Raw genomic sequence first — 12,046 nt, forward strand, 5'->3', positions numbered from 1 at the left:
GCATGAGCCACCACGCCCAGCCTATTTTTTTAATATTAAAAAAATTCCCCACTTGCCAAAGCTGACCTATCATTTGCCTTCTAAGAGGTTTTTGGGTAAGCCCAGGCACAGATTTTTTTTTTTTTTTTTTAAGGTTTTATTTCCGATTCCACTTCCTGAACTCTAGTTCTGGGGCCCACATATCTCATCTGAGCTATAGCAGCCACTCCCAGCTGGCCTCCCAGGTCCTGCCCTGTCAGTCATCACAAATGCATATCCAGTTGTCACTTCCTTAACTGAAAACACTTTGATGGCTTCCCATTGCCCTCGTGAAATACCATGTTCTGGTTCCTACTTCCTTCCCGTTTTCTCTCGTCACAGCCCCCTCCCCAGCAAAACTTCTCCCCCTGCTGGCAACACACACCAGATGTTTGCTAATCACCTACTTTGGAAAGGCTGGTCTGGCTGGGTCCTCTTCCCCATGGACTCCTGTAGCATCTTGCATCTTTACTTTCCGTAGCACTTAAACCACATGGTAACTGCTTGACCGCTTGACCACTTGACCACTGGTCTGTACTACCCACCAGATAACAAGTTCTGAGGTTCTGAAAGGGCAGAAATTCATTTTGCTTTTTTTTTTTTTTTTTTTTGAGACAGTCTTGTTCTGTCACCCTGGCTGGAGTCCAGTCACACAAGTCATAGCTCACTGCAGCCTTGAACTCCTAGGCTCAGGCAATCCTCCCACCTTAGCCTACTGAGTAGCTGAGACTGTGGGTGTGTGCTATGCCCAGCTAATTTTCTCACACATTAATAACCCAGCAAAACATTTGCCATGTAAAAGGGAGTCTATAAAGTGATGAACACACTTTAAAAGGGTAACAAATATCCTTTTATTTTTCTCTCTCATACAGTCAGACTGGCATAGCAGGTATCAGTGGTACACTGAAAGCATCAGATTTTAACGTGTTCCATGATGAAGCAGACAAGATGCACTTATCTTTGGTGGGAAAAAAAGAAATTATACTTACCCTTTGTAAAAGCATAAAGTTTAGAGTCTGAAGAGTAAGACTCAAATTTCTATGGTTTCAACAGGACAGGGAGCGAGAGACACCTCAGTTGCTGACAGCAGGGCATTTGTCAGGATTGTTAAATCTTTATAAAATGCCAGTCAAGATGGCTAGTTCTAAATGAAAAAAGAGCGTCTCAAAAAGCAGCACTATCAGATAGTCATGAGCTTGAATGTTTTCAGAGAGGTTCCTCAGGAAGAGGAAAACACCGAACACCATTTTCTGAGTAAGGCCAAATATCCTCTCTTTGCCTTTAGTCGAGTTTTCAGGAGTTTGCTTGGTTCAAAAGATTAGGTGAAATTTCCTCATGGTTATCTCAACTAAGATGTTGACTTTGGGCAAAGTTGTAACAATAAGGGTTTTTTTTTTTTCTCCCTTAAAGATTTGGGTTAACAAACTTACTTAGGATTGACTCTGCAGCTAGGCACTATTTAAGTGCTTTACATGAATTAACACTTTAAGACTTGAAATAATCCTGGAAGATTAGCATTATGCCTATATCCTATATATTATCTCAGTGTACCAAAGAAACTGGCATTATGCCCATTTAATAAATGAGGAAACTAAGGTTGCATAATTTAGCTAGAGTTACAAAACTACCAAGTAGCAGATCTGAGATTCAAATCCAGGCAGTTTGGCTTAACAGTCTATATTCTTAACAGTAATATTATAATGGCTCTTGAATAAATTCACTTCACACACATATGTAAAAATCCATTCAATCTGAGTCAGAGATTTGGATTTTGGTGCTGGCTCTGTCTTTAGTAAGTTGTAGGGATTTCATACAGACACTTCGCAAATCTGAGACTGTCTACCCCACCTGTAAAATTAGATGATTGGATTCTATCAGTGACCTCCTAACAACGTGCGAGAAGGGATGAGAAGGTAAGAGGTGGTGGTTAGACACTAACGTCACAAGGATCTTTGGACCATTCCAAATGAAGACTCTTTAGGAAAATGAGTTGTTCTGCTAGAAGTTAAGGTATGAAAAGTCTCTGGACTATAACAGATTGTTTTCTTTTGAAGCCCATGGAATCCAAGTAATGTGGCATCTGAAGTTCCCTCCTAGTGCATGCAAAGACACAGGTGGGTTTTCCTAGAGGAGGAGTCAAGTCTTTTATTAAACCCTCAAAGGAATTCATGACTCCAAAAAAGATGAAGGGCCTATAAAATATTTCTTCAGCTTTATGCTCTTGGAGGAAACTGGCAATCCAAGTTTGTAAAGAGCAATATGACAAAACCTGTATTTCCTGATTAACAGCCAAGTGTTATTAGACTATGATGAATAAGACATTAAAAGTAATCATAACCTGATAAACTGGGTAGCTACACATGCTATTTAAAATTTGCTGTCTTGGACACAGATCTAAAGTAAAATATCTCATCTGGAACTAGCTTATATCTGATACAGACAGTATGTTTTAACATTCTTTTCAGAGTTACAAACTTACAATAAACCAAAGAAAAAGTCCAATCATGAGTTATATATAAAGTATTTATTTTTTATGCACATATTTACCTACAAAATTTACAGAAAATAAAACAAAGCAGAATATATAGAATACCCTCTTAAGACTTCTTAGGAGCAGAGGGTTTTATTGCTGCAGTTCAAAGAATAAAATTTTATACATGTGAAAGCTAAGATGAACACATTTAAGTTAAATGGCAGCCTTGTTAAAAAGTTTTTTATCCTGTTATTGAATTTTCAGCTTTATGTTAAATGAAATTTAAAAGATTGCTCATGAAATAATTTAAACCTTTTCAAAATCTAATAAACAGGTAAAAGGCACCTCCAGTACTTTAAAATATTTACAGCAATCCCAATAGTTTAATTTTAAGGGCTATTATAGTACATGTGGCTATTATGCATACACAGTATGTCATTAACACTCTCTAAACAGTGAGAATTGTAGACTCTAGTTTGTGGCACTGCTCCCAAGTTATTCTGGTGAAGGTGTAGAATGATCAGTTATACCTGTGCAACACTAGTGTCACAGCCTGTCTACCACAGCGTAAAATCCAGTTATCTAAAACAGTGACTATCAAATTCCCAGACAATACATAATTTATCAGTAGACTTGTATATTCACAAGCCTTTAGGGTATTTTAAAAATTATTAAAGAGGCCAGGCACGGTGGCTCATGCCTGTAATCCCAGCATTTTGGGAGGCCGAGGCAGGAGGATCACAAGGTCAGGAGATCGAGACCATCCTGGCCAACGTGGTGAAACCCCGTCTCTACTAAAAATACAAAAAAATTAGCCGGGCATGGTGGCATGTGCCTGTAGTCCCAGCTACTCGGGAGGCTGAAGCAGGAGAATCGCTTGAACCCGGGAAGCAGAGGTTGCAGAGAGCCAAGATCATGCCACTGCACTCCAGCCTGGCAACAGAGCAAGACTCCGTAAAAAAAAAAAAAAAAAAAAAAAAAATTATTAAAGCAATATAAAGGATATTTAGCATTTAAATGAAAACAATGAACTAAAAATAAAACCACAATAGTTGGAGTTCAATATCTAGTTTGACAAAAAGTGTTTCTCAAAACATCTATAATTTCTTACAACATAATGGAGAGTTTTCCTCAGTCTAAGCTGAATCCAATGTTTTTCCTGCAGTATGATTAGAAGCGTAAGAATGAAAGGCACACATAATAGCCAGTTTTAAAGAGCTGTGGGGATGGCAAGCAGATGTTCCTGAAATACCGGTGCAGGAGAACAAAGTCCACACAACGTTTTCCTCTTTGTTTAACATTGGCATTGATTTGCTATTTACAGTAGTTTGCAAAAATACATTATAAAAACTGAATGAGGTTCTGTTTCTAAGTTTAACTTAGTAACATACATACATACTTCATCTGCAAAAATCTTTGCAGGATCTGAAGTACTAAAGTGACACTAATACTGAAACACAGGTAATCAAAAGTACCAAAGCACTGATAATGAGTCACCATCATCAAGATAATCCAGGTAAATATTGCACACTTCTTGTCAGTTGCTGCTATGACCTTTACATATCCAACGCAAAAGGAATCCTTTATGGCTTTTTGCTGTATCACTTATTTGAAGAAAGGCTATTTTAAGTCCCATAACAATGAGTGAAGATTGTCATTGAACATGAGGCCTAGGTTTCAAAATTAGTTTTCCTGTCTGTAAAAATGTAAAGACAAAATTTTTTCAATACACAGTTCTAGTAAAAATAACACTGCTTATTTATAAACCTTAAACGGTATGTGCAAGGAATAAGAATGCTTCTCTATAGTCAAGACTAAACAATTAAGTTATGCTTTCAATGCTTTGTGTGGAGCTTCCTTCTGAGCTCTTTATTTTAAAATACTACATACATCTTTTTTTCTCCTCTTTTCATTTTTTGTAGAGACGGAGTCTTGCTATGTTGCCCAGGTTCATCTCAAACTCCTGGACTCAAGCAATCCTCCCGCCTTGGCCTCCCAAAGTGCTGGGATTACAAGCGTGAACCACCATGCCTGGCCTCCTTATTCTAATTTCTGTAATGAATAGGTATTACTTGTTTAATGACTTTTTAAAATGAAGGCTAAGACACTTTTATAAATAAAATAAGCAAATCAAAATAGAAGCTACCTATCAAAATTGTGCGACACCCTTATTATACACTGGTACATGATAGTTTTTAATTTACTTAAAGACAGGGTCTCACTGTCGTCCAGGCTAGAATGCAGTGGTATGATCACAGCTCACTGCAGCCTCAAACTCCTGGGCTCAAGCAAAATTCTCCTGCCTCAGCCTCCCAAGCAGCTGGGACTACAGGTGTGCGCCAACCACCTGGCTAATTTTTACATTTTTTGTAGAGATGGGGTCTTGCTAATGTTGCCCAGGCTGCTCTCAAACTCCTGGACTCAAGAGATCCTTCTGCCTCAGCTTCCCAAAATGCTAGGATTAGAGGCATGAGCCACCATGCACAGTCTCCCATCATCTACTTTTAAAAACACAATAGGTTCATATGTCCATAGTCCACAAATTAATCTATGACTCTATTTACAAATAACATATATAGCATATCACCTGATAAATAACAGTAGTTTATAAAACCAGTATCTGCTGAGCCATTTTTGGTCAATAACAAACAACCACTGTACTTTACTGACTCTAAGATGCATCAGTTATAAGATGCATCATGATTTTATGCCATTAAGAAAGATTGTCAACTCTCCCAATTTGTCAGATCTCACTGATTGTAAGATCTCAGTGCCAAAGATGTTAAATGTAAAAGATTCTTAAAATCAATGCTCTAAGTATATTCTCATTATTCATTCCACAGAGAAAATTTATTGCTAATAAAACGTCTACCTTTCTAAAGCCAAAAATTTCAGTGTTTTCATGCAGGTTTATAATTTTCTAACCAAAAAAGTACTTACATCATCACAAGACATATTGTATTCTGCTAATACCGTCCGACATCGAGCAGCTATACTGAATACATGTAGTCAAAGGAAAATTTCTTATTTCAAGAGTAAGCTTTATGTTTTTTTTTTTGAGACAGAGTCTTGCTCTGTAGCCCAGGCTGAAATGCAGTGGCACGATTTCAGCTCACTGCAACCTCTGCCTCCCGGATTCAAGCGATTCTCCCACCTCAGCCTCCCAAGTAACTGGGATTACAGGCACAGACCACCACACCTGGCTAATTATTTGTATTTTAGTAGAGATGTGGCTTCACCATGTTGCCCAGGCTGGTCTTGAACTCCTGAGCTCAGGAAATCTGCCCAACTCGGCCTCCCAAAGCGCTGGGATTACAGGCATGAGCCACCGTGCCCAGCAAGAGCTTTTTAACCATTACCTACATCAAGAAAGCACTTCAGAGAATGAAACTTAATCCTTGGTAAAGGATACATTGATGGTGCAACTACTCTCTTGTGTATTCCAGCAAAGAACAAGCCTATTAGAGTGATACAGCTAATGGTGAAAAATGGGTGATTCCATAATGATGTGAAGAAGGACACCTGTAAAAGAAGAGTTGAAAATATAAAAATGTTAAAAATCTTAGGATGGCTGATTCCTACCTCCCCATTTGTACATAAATATATATAATTTTTTTTTATCATCTAAACTATGAGGATTTGAAGACTTCTAATAATCTTAGTTCTCTGTGTTGCTGTGTTATAAAAATAAAAATGTGTATAGACTTTCTATCTTCTATAAAGATAAATATAGCAGTATTCCCTCCATCCATTTCAAATACTTGAACTATTACAAATTCATTCCTATAATCAAAAAACAACGCTATCAAAAATATTTACTGAACTCTGCATAGAACGAGTGACGATGAGGCCTCTGGTCTCAATGAAAACACAAATCAAACATGATTTAGTTACCTTCCCTGTTTTTTTTTTAGAGACAGAGTTTCACTCTTGTCACCCAGGCTGGAGTGCAATGACACGTTCTCAGGTTACTGCAACCTCCACCTCAACCTCCACCTCCAGGATTCAAGCAATTCTCCTGCCTCAGCCTCCCAAGTAGCTGGGATTACAGGCACCCACCACCATGCCTGGCTAATTTTTGTATTTTTAGTAGAGATGGGGTTTCACCATATTGGCCAGGCTGGTCTTGAACTCTTGACCTCAGGTGATCCACCCACCTCGGCCTCCCAAAGTGCTGGGATTACAGGCATGAACCACCACACCCGGCCTACTTTCGCTACTTAAGCTTCCTTAGAAGAGTTGAGCAAACTGCCATTCATAACCTGGTCCCAGTCTAATTTTCATCTCCTGCCATATTTCCACACATATGCTGCCTTGTTCACTTCTCTCCCTACACCTGGCTAACTCTTACATAACTTCGTAACACTCAATTCCAGCATCATCCCTTCCTCCCTGCAGAGGCAAAAAAACAAATTTGGTTTTGAAGCTACTGAGATCTAAATGACCACAGGACATTTAAGAAGGGAAAAACGATTAGTAGCTATCCATAAAGAACTAAAATGAAAGAGAAAGAAAGGGCTGATTTCAGATCTGGACATATCAAATGATAGCAGAAAACAGGCCAATCCACAAGTCCAAGAATATGTAGAGGGACAAGGGTCCAGGATCCATGACTGGAACAAGAGTAGGCACCGAAATGGAAATGTCGACTGGGGACACAGAGAAGACAAGCATTTAGAGCCTGTGTAGAAAGAAATCAAGTGGATTAGTAACTAGATGGGAGCAAGAGAATCAAGTTACACACATCCCCACTCCACTCTCACAGTAGGAGATGCGCAGCTACGTGTTTCAAGACAGAAGCACCAGGTATCAGATGGCCCAGCATGGTACTGGTTAAAGAAGTTTGTCAGATGAAGAAATGAGAGTCTGAAAATACCAGGAAAGAAGCTCCCAGAAAGATGATGACCCAAGGAAAAGTTAATATTCCAGAAGAATGTCTTCTTCAAACCTCCGAGGACAGTTTCTCACAAGCCAGCTCTGTTGTGTGTGGCCTGCACCAGGTTAGCATATACAGTGCTTTATGTCTTCATTTTAATTAAGCCATCAGTTTCAGCCTTCCTCCCTCCGTGACAACATTCCAGTGCATTGAAACAGTGGTTCTCTCCAGGCCAGGCAGTCAGGTACTTCCTGTCTGCCATATTCTTTCTCTCCCTAGGTTCTTCCAGCTAGCCACTGGCTCCTGAATTTGCAACTCTTGTTACAAATACAATTGCTGGTTAAAACTCTTGTCAGGTTTGGGGTTATTAAATACTGAAATATAAAGAGTCAACCCTTAGGTGAATAGTTATATTCTTACCTAATTTAGAAAATTATATTAACTACATAGTTTTGGGCCTATTTCAAATTACATTTAATTTTGTGTTTTATTAAGATCTCAACTAGCTGAAATCAGTTTATATTTTTCCCAATTAGAAGTCAGACTCATTTCCCAAGATGGATCTTTTTCAATCTTCTTGCCAGCCTCCTTCCACTCTTCCCCTAAAGATGACTACCAAATGCAGCCTTAAGATCAGATTTTTATAAATGAACACACAAGAGAGTTTCCTGTCTGCCATAAAAATCCTCTATTAACATAAAATTCCATCACCAATTTCCCCTTGCCACCTATCCTTTTATATATCTCCACCTCAGCAGATAAAGTTAGGGAGACTATGTGCAAAATAAACCTCTCTGGCTGTCTGAATTGCCATAGAGACTGATGACAAAAGCCTTCTCTTAGGTTTTTCTTCTGTAAAACAAATACAAATAGAGCTACTGAAAGTAACCTACTTGGTTAATTGCAGCTTAAAGTGGGGAGGGGATTTTTAAGATTTGTGAAAATTACATCATTACTCCCTAAATAAAACTGCACTGGGGGAAAGAAACTTTACTGAAAAATTAGAGACTAACTACTTCCCTAATAAAAAAAAGCCCTGAGTTTGAAATTAAGGCACAAGTTAGTAGAAAGAGGTGGAAATGTGAGAAACATGCTATCAGCTTTCATCAAAGGATGCTTCAAGGAATAACATTATGAAATCAGTTATTGCATTTGGTATAGGGATATTTTTGCACAGTGCCCAATGGGAGATCCCTCAGTGTTTTCTATATTAAACTTCAGGCAAGAATTTTTTTTCAGACATAAATGTTGGGAAAGAAAAGCTTTGCTAGCCCAAGGAACTGATATATGTGTTATCTTACAGACAGTGAAAATCACATAATTAAATGTGACTTCACTGATTAGGTAACTCAGAGACTAATTTATAATCCAATTTTGGCAACTGTGTTGGGCTACATGGCCTATACATCAGTGAGCTGGTTTCGGTTTTGACCTCATGGTCCAACTTGTTTTTATCTAGTCCCGACTTTTTATTATAATTGTACTTTGCTATTTTATCGTATGTTTCCTGTAAAGTCATCTCCAGTGCTTTATGGGATGAAGAAAGGTACTAACAGAGATAACTCATAGAAGAAAATGTTATTTTATCATTTTTTTCTCTCCCTCTTTTTTTTCTGAGACAGGGTCTCGCTCTGTCACACAGGCTGGAGTGTAGTGGCACAATCATAGCTCACTGCAGTCTCGATCTCCTGAGCTCAAGTGATCCTCCCACTTCAGCCTCCAAAGTAGCTGGGTACAGCATGCGCCACTACACCTGGCTGATTTTTAAATTTTTTGTAGAGATGGGGTCTTGCTATATTACACTGCCCACGCTGGTCTTGAACTCCTGCCTTGGCATCCCAAAGTGTTGGGATTCCAGGTGTGAGCCACCATGCCTGGCCTATTTTAGAACTTTTAAAAGCTGGCACTGATGACACTCAATGAACAAAGCAGAATGAAGAGAATACTCACACTGAAGTAAAAATGAGAGATATATAAAAAATGTAAAAATGATAAATTCAGAAGTGAATGACAAATAACTAAATGTCTAAGAAATAATAGCATCTCTTAGACCTTTTCCCTGTAAAGACACTTAATTCACAACAGCCAGCCAAAATCTTCCTTGAGCAAATTAATAAAAGGCATATTTTTAATACGACAATATCACTAGTAGTAGTGTTTGAATACTTTATCATTAACAAAGCACTACAATATCCATTATCTCATTTAATTATGCTAATGATTTTAAAACAAAACTTCTACCTTTTGTGTCTCAGGGTCTATTAACCAGTTCCAGGCACCAGTAGCTGTACAGACAGATACCACTATAAGAAGCACTGATGAAAGATAAACACGAAATTAGTAAGCAAATACATACTTAATATGTGATACTATCACCAGAAGTTCCTACTAAATGACAACCAAAGAATATAGCACTTTATTAAATGGAAAATGCACTAACTAGACTCAGGAATTAGGAGGCTTGCCATATGGCTTCGAGGAATTCTCTTAAACATTGTGAACCTTAGTAATTAAGGATACTGTTTCTCTTATGATTTGGTTAGAACTTATGAAGATCAATGAACTAAAAAGTAATTCGATGGTGACACTTCAGTAGAAGAGTCTATGCTATGTAACGTTCACTGTGCTTAGTGAAGATTTTGCAGATCTTGTAAACTCAAATTAAAAAAAAACAAACTCATTTTCTACTGTAAAGAAACCATCAAAGACTCCTTTTTGAATGTACTGAGAAGACTGACTAAAGGATTTTGCTTTGCAGATGACTGCCATGGTTACATTAAAGTCAGTGCAGGAAGTATGGAGCACACCAGTTAGTATCGGATTTTCTTTAAGGCACTTAAAGGTAGGGTAGAAATTACTGCCAGTAAAACTCAGAAAAGGTCTTTCTCTCCACTGAGCTAGCATGATTTTAGAAATTCTAAATAAATCGTAAATAACACTTAAGAATGGTATTAGTAAAAAATAATAAAGGGGCATCAAGACCCAGGTAATATTCTGGAGATGATGACTGTTGCCTGTCTTTCAGTTAGGATGCATACATTTTTCAAATGTGGAAATCCAGTTTCCAAGAGCAACAGAAATATAGCAAATATAGAAAAACAGGATCAAAATATCAAAACTATGTTCTGAACTCAGAACAGACTTAACTCAATTTCTTACAATTCTGTATTTGCAGAAATACACGCACTATATTACACATGTATGTTTTAAAAAAATAAGCAAAAGCAAAATCAATACACTAGAAAGGACCTCATACACATGCTTTATTTGGCTGGTTCATTAACCAAGTAAGTGCTAAGACCATGAGTCAGAGAAATAGTAAGTATATTTATATCACCTTTTATAAGATAGGGCAGTATCATATACATTTTAAAAGATATTCAATTAACAGTGAAACACAGGTTTTGGGGATAATTCCTAGGTAAACCAGAGAACCTAGGAAAATCATTACCTGTAAATTCTGACCAACCAGAATTCTCACAGCATACTAATAAAACTTTGCAAATAGATTTAATAAAAATTACACAAAAAATCTTGCCAGATCCTTAGCTTCAATAGTGCTTTTTTGGTCCAGCAAACCGATTTACGCTTTGAAATAAAGTCAATCCTCAATGTGTGCTACTACACTTCCTTCTTGATAGGAATTAAATTTAAATAATGATCATCCAAGAAATTAAAACTATTTGGCCCAGTGTGGTGGCTCACACCTGTAATCCTAGCACTTTGGGAAGCCTCACCTGTGGTGAGGAGTTTGAGACCAGCCTGGCTAAAATGGAGAAACCTCGTCTCTACTAAAAATACACAAAAAAATTAGCTGCACGTGGTGGCGGGCACCTGTAATCTCAGCTACTCGGGAGGATGAGGCAGGAGAATCACTTGAACCCGGGAGGCAGAGGTTGCAGTGAGCCGAGATGGCGCCACTGCACTCTAGCCTGGGCAACAGAACGAGACTCCATTCCAAAAAACAAACAAAAACTATTCCAAACACATACTAACAAAGCATTTTGTTTGATGATCTCATGGCTCCTATATTTGTCCACATTTCCTATATATTTCCATGGGCAAGTAATCACTGTTCAAATTATATTTTGTAGCACTCATGATACTTATGAATAGATACTAATAATGTGAATTTCTTTTTTAGGTCAGACTTCAAAGCAGCAGTTATGCTTTGTTAAAAATCAACTAAGGGTAATTTTGTAACTTTTCCAAGTATACATTAAATAACATGACTTTACTTTTTTTTTTTTTTAAAAAAAAAACACGGGGTCTCCCTCTGTTCCCTAAGCTGGAGTGCAGTGAACATAGCTCACTTAGCTCACTACATAGCTCACTACAGCCTCAACCTCCTGGGATCAAGTGATCCTCTCAAGTTGCTAGGACCTCGGGGTGTGCCACCATTCCTGGCTAAATATTTTTTTTTCTTTGAGTAGAGATGGGGTCTCTCCATGTTACCCAGGCTGATCTCAAACTCCCATGCTCAAGCAATCCTCCCGTCTCGGCCTCCCAAAGCACTGGGATTTTTTTTTTTTGGAGACGGAGTCTCGCTCTGTCGCCCGAGCTGGAGTGCAGTGGCCGAGCTGGAGTGCAGTGGCCGGATCTCAGCTCATCGCAAGCTCCGCCTCCCGGGTTTATGCCGTTCTCCTGCCTCAGCCTCCGGAGTAGCTGGGACTACAGGC

General features: G+C 38.4%; 1 protein-coding gene across 1 annotated transcript in view; it reads right to left on the reverse strand.

Annotated features, from left to right (window-relative positions):
- Positions 1 to 2,520: 2,520 nt before the first annotated feature.
- Positions 2,521 to 12,046, reverse strand: part of CNEP1R1 (CTD nuclear envelope phosphatase 1 regulatory subunit 1) — an 11,605-nt gene continuing 2,079 nt past the window's right edge. Inside the window, exons 4-8 of the mRNA XM_011946632.1 lie at positions 10,106 to 10,202; positions 9,609 to 9,682; positions 5,904 to 6,013; positions 5,432 to 5,486; positions 2,521 to 4,187 (exon numbers count right to left, since the gene is read on the reverse strand). Coding sequence (XP_011802022.1) covers positions 4,146 to 4,187; positions 5,432 to 5,486; positions 5,904 to 6,013; positions 9,609 to 9,682; positions 10,106 to 10,202 — 378 coding nt within the window. The 3' untranslated portion in view covers positions 2,521 to 4,145. The remainder of the gene's footprint in view (positions 4,188 to 5,431; positions 5,487 to 5,903; positions 6,014 to 9,608; positions 9,683 to 10,105; positions 10,203 to 12,046) is intronic.

Source organism: Colobus angolensis, unplaced genomic scaffold (genome assembly GCF_000951035.1).
Source record: "Colobus angolensis palliatus isolate OR3802 unplaced genomic scaffold, Cang.pa_1.0 Scaffold251, whole genome shotgun sequence".
Classification (NCBI taxonomy): Eukaryota; Metazoa; Chordata; class Mammalia; order Primates; family Cercopithecidae; genus Colobus; species Colobus angolensis.